The sequence below is a fragment of the Excalfactoria chinensis genome, chromosome 6 (assembly GCF_039878825.1).
Source record: "Excalfactoria chinensis isolate bCotChi1 chromosome 6, bCotChi1.hap2, whole genome shotgun sequence".
Taxonomy (NCBI): Eukaryota; Metazoa; Chordata; class Aves; order Galliformes; family Phasianidae; genus Excalfactoria; species Excalfactoria chinensis.
In genome coordinates this window covers 35,288,831-35,306,813 of record NC_092830.1, presented here as the reverse complement: position 1 = coordinate 35,306,813, position 17,983 = coordinate 35,288,831, and the positions used below count along the sequence as shown (strand labels likewise).

General features: G+C 42.3%; 1 protein-coding gene across 1 annotated transcript in view; it reads left to right on the top strand.

The window, feature by feature from the left end:
* C6H10orf90 (chromosome 6 C10orf90 homolog) overlaps positions 1 to 12,780 on the top strand; it is a 63,756-nt gene extending 50,976 nt beyond the window's left edge. Inside the window, exons 5-9 of the mRNA XM_072340216.1 lie at positions 1,676 to 1,869; positions 2,319 to 2,505; positions 10,742 to 10,805; positions 11,223 to 11,322; positions 11,871 to 12,780. Of these exons, the coding sequence (XP_072196317.1) occupies positions 1,676 to 1,869; positions 2,319 to 2,505; positions 10,742 to 10,805; positions 11,223 to 11,322; positions 11,871 to 11,909 (584 nt within the window). The 3' untranslated portion in view covers positions 11,910 to 12,780. The remainder of the gene's footprint in view (positions 1 to 1,675; positions 1,870 to 2,318; positions 2,506 to 10,741; positions 10,806 to 11,222; positions 11,323 to 11,870) is intronic.
* The last annotated feature ends 5,203 nt before the right edge of the window (positions 12,781 to 17,983 follow it).

Genomic DNA, 17,983 nt, shown 5'->3' with positions numbered 1-17,983 from the left:
CCCAGCCCAATGGAGAAACACCGTGAGGTTATTTTACAACCTTGTTTGGTTTTACTTCTGCAGTCTTCTTTTTTTCCCTGTGATATGACAGCCTGAACTATCTGGGGCACAGTCATAGCATGAAATATCTTATTTGGAGAGATTTTCATGGGAAGGAAAAGGTTTCACAATTGCTTATCAGCAAGTTTCCAGCATTTAAAACATAATTCCTTTGAGTTCAGCACTGTGTGGATGCCTCCTCATGTTTACTTAAAGACCTAAAATGGAGATGGCGTGAGTAGTTGAATTCAGGCATGGAGTTTTGTAGAAGACGACTGATGCAGGTTATAGGTAGATTTGTGTTGTTCTTGTTGGCGGTGGTTGTTTCATAGGCAGGTAGGGAAACCACTTCATTATTGACTATAAAGCTACTAAATGCGACACCTATTTAGGTGAGAGCAACTGATGCTCTGCTTTTGGTGCCAGAAGTTAAACCATGCCATTTTATCAGCTGGAAGTGACTCCGTTTTATGTGAAAGTGAAGCATCCGCTCAGGTCTGTTTGAGTTAATTGACACCTCTGAAAACCAGATTTACTGGGGAGCTTAATTTTCATGTCACAGGTTTTAACTTTTTTTTTCACAATGAGTTATGTTAACGAGAACAGTCTTAGAGAGGAGGAGCAGCTCAAGCTTTTATAAGGCGGACATACCCCAAACAGATTATTATTACATTATTTTTTTTTAAGTACAATATAATACGTACAATATGTCATAAAGAGGAAAATACTTGAAGCTTATTGTAACCAAAAATTGAAATAAAACAGTATTGGGCTTTATTCCCAGATGTTTAGTTCTAGAAATCAAATTATTTGGCAAGGAAGAAGTAACTCCAGTGTGACTTTTCAAAATAGTGCATGTGGGCCTTTTCTGAAGTTAATTTGTTATTTTTGATTATGCCTAATTCTGTCACTTCTTAAAGACTTGTCGACTGCCCGATTTTTTGGTTCGTTCCCTCTTTTGGCCCTAACTTGTGCAGAAAATATCAGTCGTAGAGCAATAAGGCATGATTCTAAGAGTGGAAAATCAATGTTTTTCTCAATTCGGGACTTTGCAAATGGACAGCTTTCATAATAATGTTCTGTAATGCATATTAAGCCTTGGTTTATTACTTTTCTTCATGGAGTCATTCCACTAGCTAATGAAAATGTAGAAGTGATAGAAAGCAAACCATATTATCAGCAATGTAAAAACAAGAGTAGGGTTTAAGAAAACCTCGGTATGGCCCAAGAAAAATGATATGTGATTAAGTCCCACAACAATACATTATTTCATGCCGTTTGTGCAGTAAATTGAAGTAAACTCTGAGCTGCAGAGTGATATCCTCTGCTTTCTGTTATGTAAGTGTGTTAGAAGTGTCTTGCTTTCAGGAGGTGACTAACAGCAAATGGAGCTGAGCATCAGAGCGCTGCAATTACACCTCTGTGCAATGTCTGGCTTAATGTGAAAGATACTCTGGGTGTCACAGGGCAGCGAGTAGCACCTATAACCATAGATTTGATCTATTCTGCTTAATGAGGCCTATTAATAACACCTCAGCATTCTTATTTCTGAAATTGCCCCCTCTCTCTAATGAGGTGGAGAATTCAATAAAAAATTAACCGCACACTCTTAATGAACTTTTTAAATCTCTTGAAGGTGATTGCCAGTCCTGTGGTTCAAGTGGCAAAATGGAACAGCATGAGGAAGAGGAGGAGCAGAAACAAGCCAGCCAGGAAGCCTTGACCTTAGCTTGCTGGCCTGGTGTCACTTGTGGGACACACAGCATGCTCCTGGAGCCTGATGTTGGCTCTGAGCCTCAGGAGGGTTCACCAGCCCCACTGACACTGCAGGTAAAACACCCATTTCTTTTTAGCGTTGATGTTAATGCTGGGTTTGAGAGATTTTGTTTCCTGGATGATTGTTGCTTCCTGGGAACTGGCTGTTGGCAGAAGTTGGCATTTCCTTCATCGTTCTCCTTTCTGGTGAATTCTGGTCACTTTCACTAGTTGCTGAGACTAGTTGGGGCTGCTTTACTCATGGTTGAGATCCAGGACTGCACTAAGTCCCAGCAGCAGACGTGCTTTCCTCCTGGTCCAGTGCATGTTGCGGATGAAGAAAGGTGTATGCACCTTTCTAACAATGGAAGGCAGCAAAGGCAGATAGGAAGGCAGTTAGTGAACTTTTGTACAGACAAGGGATGGTATTCATTGGGAATCTCTTGCTGAACCCAGCTAGATGAATACCACATATTTTTTTTCTTCCTTTTTCTAAAACAAAGCTGTTTCTCTGTTTTATTTAGGAAGCACTCGAAATCCATAAGCCTCAGTTCATTTCCCGTTCGCAAGAAAGGCTGAAGAAACTGGAACATATGGTGCAGCAGAGGAAAGCCCAGCAGAGTGATGCACCCGTCAGCACACCCCGCAAGCTTTCCTCAGCATCCACTTCAAACAAGAAAAAGCAATACACTGTTCCTGACCCACTGAGTGGTAAGTTGTGTTGTTGTGACCAGTAATGGGTCTGTAGCTGTTCTTGAAACCTTGATGCATGTCTAATATTTCTGTATCGGTGGGAGCAGCAAAGCAGCACGTGTCGTGGTGCTCAGGGAATGAGGTCTCTGGATCGTTAAGATAGGGTTAGTGGACACAAAGTGTTATCTCGGGTCCATGGCAGCCTTCCTTGGCCATGTTTTGTCATTATCACCAACAGTTGTGTTCTTCAGCATGATACAAGTTGCTTCTCATTATAGACAAGCATCATTGACATTTTGTACCTATCGCAGCTCACAGGAAGGTTGATTTGGGTAGTCTCAGGTAGGAGGGCGGGTGGTGTTTGGGTCTTAGCAGCATCATGTATAGTCAAGGCACAAGTTGATGTATCTAAACCCTACAATTTCCTAATGATTAGGCTGTTTTATTGCCCTCAATATCCAACAGCTCCCTTACAATAGCATCCCTGTAAATCTTCCCTAAGCACAACATGGTAAACAAATTGCACACGTTTGCTTTCTCTTTTTTTTAATTGCCATCTGGATTTTCCTTAATTCAGTTAACTAATGAAAAAAAACATTATTTAAACTGCTTTTTGGATTTAAACTTGTGGCTCTTTGAAGCTATGTTATTCTACTGAAAAATAAAGCATTTGAAAGCATTGAATAGCCATACTGCATCTCTTCTTCTGACAGAGCATAATAGAGCAAAAGCCCACCTGAGCGATCTAAAAGATGATGATAGGCAAACGATTTGCAATGACTGGTAACGCCTGCCAAGTCTTTCAATGAGAAAGTGATGAAACTTCACAGCTTTGTAGTCTTTAAGACTACATCAGCTCTGCTTGTACCCCTCAAAACTATTTTATTTCCCTTGGCGTGCTTTATATTGGGGAATATTATTTTCTATCACTACATTTATGCTGTTTGCTGTCACCTGAAAGAATCTATCTTACATACTTACATAATGAGATTTCTAGTGAGAACTAAATAAGCACGTGTAAACAAAGCAAAGAAGATGAAGTACATTTTAAAGAGTTGATAAAATTCATTCAGCTCTTCAGTTATCCAAGGTAATTACTTTGGATTCGAATGGCTCGGGGATGCAATGCTCAGCTGCCGTCGGTGTGGGGCTCTGTGCCAGCCCAGCCCAGCCCATTCACTGGGAAGAGTTTGTCATTCTTCTCAGGAGAAGTGGCAAGTATCTCTTTCTTTGGTTGTCATCTTAAAAAGCCCCCCCGAACCGCTCTGTAAACACTTTGTGAAACAAAAAGTTGAAAGGTTAAACCTCGTTCTTCTTAAACGATGATTAATTTTTATGCTTGTTTAACGAGCAATAAAAGCATGATATTGAAATATATTCATTAATCATTCAAGTAAATTACTATTTCCCTCTCTTAGTGGTTGGTCATTAAAGATAAATTTGTCTAAAGAGAATCTGTAGTTTCCATAACTCATCTGCCTGCCCGTAGCCAAGTGTAATTTCCTATTTGTAAGATCTTAATATTTTTGTAATGACAGAAGTGTCACAAGTCTGTTGTTGGAGCGTAACTGTAATTAATGCTGTAAATCCTAGATTGCTGATAAAGCACAACCGTGTGGGCTGCAGTTCAGAGGGCTGTGTAGGAGTGTTCGGAGCATATTTAATTTGCTCTGAGTCCTGACAACTGGTATTTTAGGACTTCTCCTCGTGGATGCTATTGTGCAGAAGGATTAGTATCACTAATGAGTCCCAGTGTATGGGGTCTTTGTTTAGTACAGATGTTCCTGAACTTTTTTGGCCATGCTCCCTCTCACAGAAGCGCCAAGGGATTCCCCTGTATGCTCACCAAGGTTGCTGGCTGCCTGTGACCTGCTGGTGTCTCTGTTGATGATAATCTGTCCCACTGGGTTCATGGCCCTCTTGTTCCCTTCTGCCTATCCTGCAGGTAGAAATGAGTAGTTATCATTTGTTGTCATCCTTATTCTGTATTATCTGAAAGGCCGTTTTAGTGTGTAAAATGTGCTTTTAAAGCAATGAAGGGCTTAGGGCTAAGTTTAAAAAAAGAGAAAGGAAATGAAGGAGAAAGCAGCTGTAGTCCAGATAACAAACGCAAATGCAGTTTTGTTTGCTGAGATGAGAAGTGGACAGCAAAATCCTGGTGACTTGAGGATGCCTGCACCCAATGGAGTGACCCCAAGCACTGATTATAGGCACATTAATTGGCCTGGCAGGAGGAGTGTTTCTGACTACCTTCAAGATGCACACAGAGCAGCACACTGCAGCATTCACACCACAAGCATCGTTGGTAACATCAGTTTCATTTTCCACCCCTGGAAGACATTTCCTAACTCGCATCTTTTATATCGGTGTCACCCAAGGCAAAAAGCCACGAGCTTCAGAAATATTTCTCTGATAGATTGTTCTGTCAGCCCAAAATGTCTTTATTAATAATGTGAAATTATTAGATATCGCCGTTTTCCAATGTTTTGGCAGCTTTGTTGCAACTTAGAGTTTCTTAAAGGAAAAGGAGCTGGCATTCAGCTTCATTTCCATATAAATACCAACATCTGTGCAGCTTGCATATACCTTCTCATCCTCAAAATAATACCAAAATCCAAGTTGTTTACCATTTTTAACTGTGATCCATGAAGGCCTTACAAAATACTGAAGGTAATCTTAGAAAAACAGAAATATTTATCCCTCAGAAGGCATTCCCGTCACAAGAGCACTTTGAAGGCAAAGAACCTGCAACTCTCATGTTAGCCTTTGTGCTGGGTAATGTGTACTGCTACATTTTGAGTGTGCTAATTAGTCCAAGATAGACTACTCTACTGTTGACTATGTCGAACAAATTAGAGATCCCACTGTGACGAACTGAATAGAAACAATGTTCAAATAACTGGATTTAAATCTCAAAAAACCGTAATGTAATTACTTCAGTGACAGGACTACCAGCTGTTTATAGGCCTTTAAATCTGCATAATGAACAGCCTTCTGATCTTAGAGCACACAAGCACTTCCAGAGGTTTAAAAACATTTCTCAGGCGTGTATGGGTTTTTTTTTCATACCTTCCATTTTGCTTTCCTTTGGGAGCGTGATGGTTCATTGGAAATGGCATCGTAAGTGGAAAGTCAACATTCAACCCCTACTGATGTGCCTGCTGTGTTTCTTTGGATTTGCATCCAATATTATTCCAAATCCTGTATCTTTAGTAATGTGTTGGAAACAAGTTTATACCTCCTTAACCAAGCTTCTAAACCTTTCAAAGGAGCCTTATTGTAATGGCAGAAGCCTGGAGGGTGAGGATTGCTGTCTGTGTTTTCAAAGGGCTGGATTCTCAAGCAGCTCTGCACCAGGGTGGTTCTTATTTGGGCTGCGTGTTCATTGGGGAAGAGAAGATGGCAATTGGAGAACTTGCACTAAGTGTACAGCCGGCAAATCCTGCAGCTGTAAGAGTGCATCCTTGAGGCCTTTAGATGCCGTTGGTTGCTGATGAGATGTCTGCATCCACCTGCCCAACTCTGCTTGTGTATGACTTCAGTTGTGCCATTTCTCAGGTTTCTTTTCCCTGTCGGCATTCATAGCTAGCAGAGGTGATGCTGATCCTGTTGGCACCTGGCCACTCGGTTAAGACTGACAGTTCTGAATAAAGATTAAGCTGCAGTCAGGTAATTGAATTAGGAAGAGGAATGACCTATTTTTATGATATTATTATTCATCATATTGATTGCGGCACTGCCTGTGAGTCAGATTATAGACACAGGCAGCACTCTGCAGGGTAGACATGGCTTCGGGGGACGTGGGACCCTCTGTGACAGCAGGGGAGGACAGAGGTGCAGTGAGTGGGGCACGTTCCCTCTATGCCCTCATCCTTGTGAACGGTGGGGAGAGAGCCAGCATCTGTGCAAGGTGATAGTAACAGGAGAGGAGGAGGGAAGGGGATGGGAGAGCTCAGGGAGATGAGCAAAAAGGGCAATTATAAGCAAGACCGAGGTCAAAAGCCTTTCAAAGTGTGTTAGAGCACATTGCCAATTAGTATCGAGTAGAGGAAGTCCGGGCAGTTCTTCAGAAAGCTTTTCAGGCAGATAAAAGCCCATTTCTGTGGATTTCTGGAGCTGCTTGCAATAGGGGGAGCATCTGAGAGAGGCCCCTCTGCAGAAAGGGTCCATCTCCCAAGGTCTGGTGTCAAAGAAGGTGGAGATAAATTGGGAAATCTTTAAAGATGAAGTTTTTTGTGTGGATAATTACAGTGTTGAAACTGTGTGCATTGTAGAGGGTGACTTAGAAAGTTCAGTCAGTTTGCTGGGGGATAATTTCATTAAGGCCCTGAAGTAGCCAAATTGAAAAGTGAATTTTCAGTGATGGGATTTTTTAATCGAGGAGTAAAAGGTCAAATTTGATCCATGATTAGAAACTGAAACTGAAGAAATCAAGATTGAGAAGCTGTTGCATGCTTAACCAAAGATGAAATAAACCTCTTGATCAGTTTACATAGGCCTGTCATACATTCTACTAATGATGTGGCTTTTCAGTGCTACGTGCTCTAGTCAAACAAGAATGAATGAATTAGGAAAGCCAAGATGGGATGATAATTCATCTATTTTATTCTGAAGTACTTGAATGCTCACGTGTCATTTGAACAGAGCAGAATGAGATGTTGTCCTGAGGGATATGGCAAGTGGGGAAATATTTGTGGTAGGTGGATGGATAGAATGCATGGTCTGGGAGGTCTTTTCCAACCCTGGTGATTCTGTAATTCCATGAAATCTCCCACATCGTGCCCAACATGAATTTAGTATGAAAACTTATCATAAACCTGTAGATTTTAGTATGGGTTTTTTGTTGGTTTTTGTTTGTTTTTAGAGATCTTGGTGACATTTTCCACTGTTAAGACTAAAATAGTAAGGAGAATCAGAAGTCCTGACAGCTGAAGCATAGGCCAGACATGGAGAGTTGGGAAACCTACAGACCACCTGCCTGTGGCTCCTCTTGGGAGAAGGATCATTGTTCAGCTTTAGCAGTTGACAGAGATGAGCATAAAGTCCAGACACTCTTGCCATCAAACCTTTAACTAACGGCTTATTACATTTCCTTATGAAGAATACCACAAACTCATCTGTTGACTGCAGATGAAGTCATTTATTGCATGAAGTCATTGACACGCAACATGCAAACCTCTGGGTAGCACTTCTGGGTGTATGCACTAGTTCACTTCTCTGGATGAATTTGCAGCCAAATGCTATGGGCATGCTGACTTGAATACCTAAAGTATCTTAGAACTTCTCTGGCAAAATGGATTTTTTGTGACTTATTTATTTTAGTTCACTGAAAATCAATTTAAGTAGAGAATCACCATTATCAGTGCCTGGCTTTTCAGGAACTGCCAACATATCCTCAGAGGATATATTTTAGCTCCTAATACATTGAAAATTCACATTTATACTAGGGGACATATGTATATACATATATATTTTGATGGTCAGAGTTTAGCCCTTGATGAATTTTGTTACCGTTAGTAACTTCCCAAGCAGGTATGTTGCTCATCCTGTCTGTAATGCAGTTTAGTATGAGTTAAAATATACTACACTTTTGACCCATTTAACTTCATTTATTTACATCTTGCTGAAGTAGCTTCTTTTCTCCTGCCCTGGAGACCTTGCAGACCACTGTAGTATGTTGCAACATTGGTGTAAATGCTGGAAGCTCACTATCTTGACAGGGTTTGACTAAAACACCAGTGAAATGTTTCTTGCCCATCTGTCTCTACTGTTATTCTATCTTTTAAACTGTGATGCATCACTGGAAATACCAAATGCCTGTTTTGAAAGCTCTTCTTGTTTATCCTTCTGCATAGTTTTCTCCAAAAGCACTACAGGGCTATGAGATCTGATAAGGAACTTTGATAAAATGCAACCTAGAGGGCTGTCAACTTGGGGAATTTACGGCTTTATGTCTAACTTAGGCCTTCATTCAGTAAGAAGGAAGTTAATTCAGATCTTCATGGTGTTCTTGGCAGGTTGTTATAGCTCTGAATCTCTGCTGCTCCTTCAGATGCAAATATGTGTTCAGAATTGAACACAAAAATAGCAGACACATTGAAACATGGGTTAATTTTCTCATTTAAAACAGTTTTATTAATTGTTCAGTTAATTTTAGAATTCTTATCCTACAATCCCTCAAGGGTCAGCACTGATTTTCCCTTGTACATGATTTTCTTTCTATTAGATAGAGACCTGAGAGTGTAAAGAGATACCACACAAACATTTACGTACATGTAAAGTTTCTGACTCTGTACTGCTTCACAAAGGGCATATTTATAACCAAGGATCTCTTTTAAATCTTTCTTTTGAAACCTTTGACATGGCCATGCATGGGCTTCCCATCCAAATTGCAGGCAGAGATGAGTCTGATGCCCTTCAGCACATTTCTGTATCATCTGGAGAGTGTTATACTCAAAGTGCTAATGTGCCATTAACAGCTTCTATTCAGAAGAAAAGTAAATGGAGAAAAATAACACCCATAGCAGGTTTTTGGTTTTGGGGTTTGTTTTTTTCCTGGACATCATAGAATCATAGGATGGCTTGAGTTGAAAGGACCTCAAAGATCATCCAGTTCCAGCTCCCTGCCGTGATCCTGTGCCATTGTCTGGGTTAGAGGATGCCTTGGGGAAGGGATGTGTCTTGCAATCCTGAGCTTCCAAATGAGGTTTGCAGCCTTGAGCAGCAGGGCACCATGCTGGGATCCACACAGGTCTCAGTAAGCTGGTGCCACCAAGTCCCTGCTACCCCACCATGTCTGTCTGGGTCACAGCAGCAATCTGCTCCCCTGTGTGTAAGGATTATTTGAGCTGCTATAGCATCCAAGTGTTCATTCCTTTGAAATGAATGAGCATAAAAATGAGCATAAAAACACTACTAAGTAAAAGGCAAATTATATTTTCCCAGTCAGTCGAGCGCGTTGCTCGTAGACATAGAGTATTAATGACTAAGTGCAGATAACCACCGAATGGAGGAAAGTCAATCCCAGCCCTCCTTCAAAATCTGTGCCCTGAAAACGGTGCTGGAACAGAATGGAGGCTGCTGCACATCTCCCTTTTCTTTTTGCAGAGATGCAGCAGCAGTTTCCGAGGGCACTCAGCGTTTTCCTGAGCAAGGCGGTAATCCGAGCACAGCTTTGCCTCTGGGTGTAGCCCCATCCCCTGCTTGAGGCTGTTTGGTTGCTAGGACAACTTCCATAAATATCCCCGAAACATTTGGTGTCTTCAGCAGCGGGAAAGCAGACCTGCTGGGGAAGGGGGCTTTTTTGGGTAGCGGTGGCTGGCTTTGCTCTGGGCCAGCGTCTGCACCGGGCAGCTCTGGAACAAATTATTCTCTGTATTTATTTCCTTGCCTTGATTACTGTATTTTGTCTCTTCAGTGAGATGGCAGAAAGAGGCCGACGTGGTGCCTGCTGTGATATATATTATGTCTTCTAAACTTCCTTGGCAAATGGAAGTGCTTAAAGCTTTGCACACATATTTATCTTATACATATGTTCCGCGAAGGCTCTTGCAAATACCTTTGCCTCTCAGCTCACTGAGACTTGCAGGGCATCACACCCTGTCCTCTGTGCCATTAGTGTCCTTCCCAGGCATAACTTCCTATTCAGAGACCATTTTAAGCAAAGATGCTGAAATTACCTATTCCTGGGACTCACCAACTATGAAGATCAGTAATTATTTCCCTGCATCCAGGGAAATGCTGATCGGAATTATCTTGGATATCCTCATATCTGATCAGCAAAGAGTAATACAATTTTATTCCTCTTAGCACTTGGCATAATTACACACCACCCCGCAAACTAAGTGTAAATTGAAATGGAACTGCTCATGCCTGGTTGGCTTCCTGGCAGACATCAGCAGGGGGTATGGTTTGCTGGATGCATTCAGCTGCCTGCCTGGGTCCTTTGGTACAGCAGCACTGGTGGCTGCTGCCTGGCTGAACATCAGCATACACCGCTGCATGTGGCAATGACAGAAGTTGTATGCACATAAAATAAAGGATGCCTTTGGCTTGTCCATCCCTCCCCTTCCACAGGGCAGTTCTGGGATCCAGTTCAGCTCCAGATGAAGTTTTTCAGTGCCTTTCCGCCAACTTACGGAGATATGGATCTGAGCTTAAGCCAAGAGAAGCCTAGTCGGGAATTTCATATCATGACTGAGTGAGGTGTGAGGCTTACAGGTTCCTCTGACTAACTTTGTTTTCCCTCTGCTAGATAACCTCTTCAAACCAAAGGAAAGATTCATTCCGGAGAAGGAGATGCACATGAGATCCAAAAGGTATAAACTCCTAGAGTTCAGACTTCACTGCTATTCACTGCTGGCCCACACTGGAGGCAGGGGATTGCTTCATCACCTCATGGGCTAGGAGGGCTAGCGTGCAGGCCACATTCTGTTTTGAACCATGCTGCTATACATCAGATCCATTGAGCCCATTAGAAGCTTCCCTAGAATTGTGGTGCTGCATGGAGATAGCCTGATCCCATCTCTCCTTATTCCTTAGTCCAAAATGAGCAGTGTTTTTTCAGATTTTTATACCATTATTGTCAATAATTTATAACACTTGTTCTGTGTCACGGATCTAACTGGAGTACTTGGAGATACTCGTTAATGCCAAGAATTGCATTGGAGGAATTTCCCAGTTATTTGCAAGTCCCGGGGATGGTGTGTGAAGTAAACTTCTTAACTTCATTCCAGGATTTATGACAATTTACCTGAAGTAAAAAAGAAACAAGAGGAAAAACAGAAGCGGATAATCATCCAGAGCAACAGAATGCGTGTGGAGATCTTTAAAAAGGTAACGATGCACCGTGAGTGCACAGTGTGGGTCCAGAAGCCTTCTTTGATGTATTATGGGACGTATGTCTGACCACTGATCTATAGATCATAGAACCACAGAATGGCTTGGGTTGGAAAGGACCTCAAGGATCATGAAGCTGCAACCCCCTGCCACATGCAGGGCTGCTAACCTCCATATTTGATACTAGACCAGGCTGCCCAGGGCCCCATCCAACCTGGCTTTGAACACCTCCAGAGACGGGGCATCCACAGCCTCTCTGTGCAGCTGTTCCAGCACCTCACCACTCTCTTAGTAAAGAACGTCCCCCTGATATCCAACCTAAATCCTCCCTCCTTCAACTATGATGAGATGAAGAGCTCTCGGACACCAAGCCTTGCTGTTTTGCAGTAGTTAGCATGATGGTTTTTCTCTCTAGTGAAGCCCACAGCCCTGTAGCAGTGCAGGGCTCTGAGGAGTCTTCTGCCACCCCACAGCATCACTGAAGGTTTATACTTCACCTCATGATGTTTAACCCAATCTTAAAGCTGTTTTTCTTTCTTTCCCAGCAATTACTGGACCAGCTCCTTCAAAGGAACACCGAGTGACCAAGGATTCTCTTGCCTGTCATTGTAATTGGATCTCCAATGCCTTTGACTGTTAGATAAGCCATAAAACTTGCTGTTATCTTAATTACCTGGAGGTATTTTTCTTATCTTTGGCGCTTTATATAAAAAGAAAGATCATTTATATTTCAATTGAAATTTTAAGGCAACTTTCAAGTAAGCAAAGGCAGTCTGAAAAGGAGCACAGCTGTTTCAGAGCATCAACTTATGGTCAGTGCACCCAGAGGAAATAATTTTAAGAATTCTTAATGCAAATACTGAATTACAGTGGTGTTATTTATCTTCATCTGTTTCGAAGTATACATCTCTGTAGCAATAGAGCCGGGTTTCTAAGACCTGGGAAACTTATTTCTCTGAAGTATTCTACTAATTGATTTCCTGTGAGTTAAATCCTTGAACTAAAGAAAAACGAATATCATTATTTGTTATGTTTAGAAACTAGCTCAAATAGCATTACCACATAATCATAGCAGCAGCAGTTTCACATTAATACTTAACATACCAAAAAGGACCAATCTTGGAGCTCTCGGAAGGACTCGATTCCTGTTTATGTAGTGAATTCGCATAGCAAGTTTACCTGGTAAAAGGCAATATTTAAAACTTCGGTCTTAACTCTTTTGTTGTTGTTGTTTCTCAGTTTAATATGTAATCTACTCCACTTCTGCAAGCATTAAGTATTTATAGAAATGGCATATTAAGAAGCCGTGCCAAGAAGTGTGTTTGCATCAGAACGGCAGAACTAAAACCATCTGCAGTGCTTCCTTCAGAAATATTTAAATCTTTATTTGTACATTTTGGAAGTAAAAACAACCAATGGAATTTATTTATGGAATAAAATATGAATATAATATTTATCCAACCGTCGTGTTTTTATTTGGTACTGTTAAAAATAACGCAATTATTGAAAGTGCCTGAGAAGTTGCGCCACAAATCCTATGCTAAAAAATCATTGCAAGCGTTAACCTCTGTTGCACAAACACTCCATTGAGTGTGTTCAAACAAGGCTGGGAGTCGGCCTTTGCTATCTGTGCTTTATTTTGCTAATCCAGCCCAAGATGCAAGGTCAGCTTTTCTGGAAGAGCGATGTTTGTGAGCAGAGCGCTGGCTGCCCCAATGGCCTCCAGCTGCATGACTCGTGCTGGCCCCCAAGAGCCTCTCTATTGCATTGCTTTTCCTCTTTGTGTTTCAGCTTCCTGGTTTGCAAGGTGGGATTAATGATGTTCATTTTTGCTCATGGAGAAGATATTTATTGAATAAATACACTCTATTCCGAATAGATTGTTTTAAGTACCCAGCAATTGGTTCGATATGTTTCAAGAGGACACACGAGGTAAGGCAGTGCTTATGGGGCAGGACATCTCTCAAGGTACTTGGTTTCCTCTCATCTCTTCTGGCCATCCTTAAGATGGTACCACATTGTCTTGCTGCATCTTCACATCCCCTGGCTCATTGGTGTCCCTGCCTCCTCGCCGTCTAAAAGCAGGTGGGATGCTGGTAAAATCTTTTGGCTTTGTAGAACGGTTACTTTGAAATGCTTCTATTTTTCTGCAAATGCAGTTTTTTACATGGCCGTTATGTAGCAATGTGAGGTGGAAATTTTCTCCCATAAATAAGATTGGAGGCATACCCAGTGAGCAAAATGCCTGACACAAATCACTGTCTGGGAATGCTTTATGTGATATGAAACCTTTGCTTCCAAATAACAGAAGTGATCTCTGTTGTAAACTTAATTTCTCTTTCTGGGCTTTAGAAAAGAAGGTATCTGATAATGTATCCAGAAAACAATCCTGGCTCTCATTTCAGCTCTACAATTAAGTCATTGTAATAGAAAATAGATTATACAGGAAAATATTACTTCAGAAAAACACGAGCCTCACAGGCTTAGCCCTGTACAAGTAGGCACCAACTTAATAAACTGTAGAGCTAGGGACAAAATTGGCATCATTTTCCTTTGGACTTGCAGGCATTTCAAAATAAAGAATGCATTCATCACTGGATAACATGCTGCACAGACAGCTCCCAGCCTGTGCTGGGGATTGCCCATGCAGGCTGAGTGTTGGAATTTTCCTTCTCTTCAGATGCAGTTTCTCTGGCTGTTGGCACACACCCCATAGCTCCAGGAGGGGCACGTTTTCCTGTGGGTACAACTATACGAGGATTAGCACCGCTGACGGTAGGCACTGCTGGTTGTTCCTCAGCCCCTTGGTGAGTTGTTTTCTCACTCCTGGTGCGTATGCGAGTGCAGAACAGTGTTTGATGAGTGTTGGTAAGGGTGAGATGGTTTTGGGGTGCTCAGGCTCACCAGCTCTGCCTTTTCCTTCTAAATACAAGCCTCTAAGTAGAGTTAGGCTGAAGGCTTCAGATAGGCTAAATTTTGCACTGTTAAAAATGAAATCCACCTGTGGAACACAAACCGTGTTGGGTGTGCGAGGCACAGCGTTGGTTTGCATGCTGGCATCATTAATTTCATCTGCCAGGAACCATAGGATCATAGAATCACCAAGGTTGGGAAAGACCACCAATACCATCCAGCCCAACTGCCCACCTGCCACCAACAGAACACATCCTTAAGGGCTGAAAGTCACTGCAGCGTAAAGTGCTGATGGTTACGGTATTCTGGGGATTTATCTTAAACCCACATATTTTCCTGTGTACGTGTGTGCAAACCAATAGTTGCTTCAGATTTCACTCAGCTGCTCAGATAGGAGACTGTCTGGGAAGACTTGCTTGGAGTTTTGTTGCTTAGGATCTGAGATTGGCCGTGTCAATGTAATGCTTTTTGTGAGAGGGCTGATTTACAAGGAAAACAGCACAGGAAAGCAGGGATAAAATTTCTGGCAGCTCTCTCTGGAGGAATCCATTCCCAATACATCTCGCACAGTAAGAGCTTCGTGGCCAAAAATACCCCAACTTGCCTCTTCTGCGGGGATGTTTGCTCCTTTGACTTCGAGGGCAGAAATGCCTGTGTGCTTAATGGGCAGCTAATTGTCTTTCCGGGAGCACTGACTGGGCTCTTGTTCGCTGGCAGAGCGGATCAGTGCATGGGGTTGTCCCACAGGGTCAGATTTCATATGTCTTCAGCCTGTGTCATTTGTTTCTCAGTGTGCTTCTTGCTGAGCAGGGCTGTGGGTTGGATGCCAGGAAGATGCCCTCCTTGTGTTCCCCTGCTTTAATCCACATTGCCCAGCACCAGGCAGTGGGGCTGTGAGGTCCCAACATTCCCAATTTGCAAACTTCTCAATAAAGGACAGTTAGAAAGTGGTGCCACAAATTAAATGCAAGAAGGACACCACAGCATAAGAAAAAAATAGGATAAAAGAAGGTACTAGGATACACTGCAGGTAGAGAAACTCAGTATAGGGATGGAAATACTTCCCAAGCTTTGACATATCTTCAACTGAGATCAAAATGACAACAATCCCTTCCCCAGGTCCTTGATCAGAGAGGAGCCCACGCTGCTTGCTGAGCAGTGCTGGCCCGCCTGCTGGTAGGGGCATGGGGCGAGTTTGCCTCTGGAAAGTGAAACTTGTTTCCCCACTGAGCTAACTGGGAGTGTTTGGGGAGGTCCCGTTTTTTTCCTCCAGCAGCCTGGTTACGACAGAGCTGCCAAAAGCAGCACGCCAAATGAAAACACATTGCTAGGTTGGAAATAAAAAGCATTCTAATTTCATTGCTTTACTTATTTATTTCAATTTTGTCAGGCATCTTATCCTACTTCTCCTCGGCTCCTTCCCAAAGCTGCAGGAGGTAGAATTACTTCATATCCATTTTAGATGACCCACAGAACAAGATAATGAGGTGTATCATCTCTCTAGCAGCTGCAGAATGATTAAAAAAGGAGAAGAAATGGCACAAATGTGCTCACAGTACCCACAATTACATCAAATTAGTACATAGGAAAAGCAGAATAAAGTGCTTGAAGTTCACGTCGTGTAGAAAGGAGTAGAAAAGAGATTCCCTGATTGTTAGAAATTGGTCACCACGATCTATTTCTGGGCTTCGTTCTAATTACTTTTACCTTCTGCAATGTCCTACAATGGCGAGAGGTTTGTTAACGTAGAATTATTGGAAGATCCTCGTGCGAACACAAGTTACACGTAGGCTGTGCGTGGTTCTAGAGTGACTACAGGTCTGCATGTTGCTTTAGAAACTGAAAATAGGAAATGATAGTGTCTGTTAGATGTATTTTAGCCTCATCTTCTCTCTTGTGCTGTCTAATAATACACTATCTAGCATGTTCTAAAAGGAAAGCCTTTGCAGTTCATGAAGCTGTGCTTGAATAATGTGGAGACTTCCCATTGTATTCAGTGTTTTCATGGTTCTTAGGGCTTCTGATTCCCTAAAAGAAGGGAGCTCCTCATATCTCCTGGGATGAGATGATGTACATCAGGTGCTCAAGGCTAGGTGGGATGCGGCCCTGGATCTGGTGTGTGACTTAGTGGCTGGCAGTCCTACTCATAGTGGGGGTTGGATGATCTTTGAGGTCCCTTCCATATGATTCTATGATTTAGTAAAGTTTGTGATCAAACTTGAGTCAGACTCAATGATACTTATGAGTCCCTTCCGACTCAGGATACTGTATGCATCTATGAACAGGAGGTCATGGGATTGGTGTCCTCTTGAATCCAGACAGAAGCTGAAGGACAGATCCCTCAGAAATCAGTTCAATGAATGATAAAATGTGACTGTGGCCAGGGAGTTCAAACAACACAACAACAAACACCAACAAACACACAGAGATTCAGGCCAGCTTTTATAACCAGCACAACCTCTGAAATTGTGTCACCCCAGAAAGTGGCAGGAGAAAGACAGGCCGGGATGTGGGGGGAGCGATGAGGAAAGGATGCTCTACTCCATGGGCCAATGCCAAGCTGGAGGCTTATCATGGCAGTGAGGCAGTGACAACAGGGCCGCCTCCCCTGAGCAGCCGCGTTGTCTCCAGCACTGCAATGATGTCCCAGAGAGGGAATTCCCTGTTATTCTGCAATGTGATTTACAGACAGATACACCACGCATTAGATCCACATGAGTTCTTCGTGACTAATGTTACTGCAGTGAACGCCAGAGGGATTGGTAATGAATGCCCACTTACTGCAAAGTGTCACCAAGTCTATACTTAACTCGTAATGCTACTGGGAGCACATATATAATTTTTGTGTTAGTTATTATGGAAAAAGATAACTTTGAGGGCTCGATGGTCTAAATTTAATTATATAATGGCATAAGCTAAACTGCATGAAAGATATATAATTATGGGCTGGCTGTTCCATCTAATACTATTAGCTAATGTTCCAAAACCAACACTTGCTTCTATTTGTTTTAGTTCTGAGATTTCACTCGCTGTGTTTGTGAGCCGAAGCAAGTAGAAGTTTTGCATCAGGAAGTAACAATCGGAGAATGCCTATAAAAGCAGCTCTGCTTCGCTCTTCCATCCCTAAAAGATATGAGATTAGGAGCTAATTGATTTCATTCTGCCAGGACGCATACCTCAGTACTTTTTAATGATTTCTCTGAGATTTCCCATTCGGAACACTTTATTCTTTAAAAACATCCAAAAAAACACGCCGTCCTTCTAATTTACTGCCCCAGCATTTATGATGATGGATGTTGCATTGTTTTGTGGCTAGACAGGAATGCTAAAAATATATGACTTCATAATTTTGGTCTGAGTTGAATACTGTCCTCTTGTGAGACGTGTAAAAATCTGTGGGATTCTTTTCCTTTTGTTTTCAGGGAGACACTGAAATCTGTAGCAACGGATCAAAGCGTTTATTCTCCAAGTCTGGTCTGGAGTCAGAAAAAACTTACGTAGCAAGTTGTTGTATCTAAAGGGTTTGTAGCTCAGGAAACCGTCCTGCTCACAGTCTGCTCTGTCTGATACGAGGATCCTGGCTGGATGTGGCTCTGGGCAGCCTGGCCTGGAGGTTGGTGACCCTGCACATAACAGAGGGGTTGAAACTGGATGAGCATCGTGGTCCTTTTCAACCCAGGCCATTCTATGATTCTGTGATCCCACTGCAGAGCCGACACTTCTCACTGTGACTGCTGAACCAAAT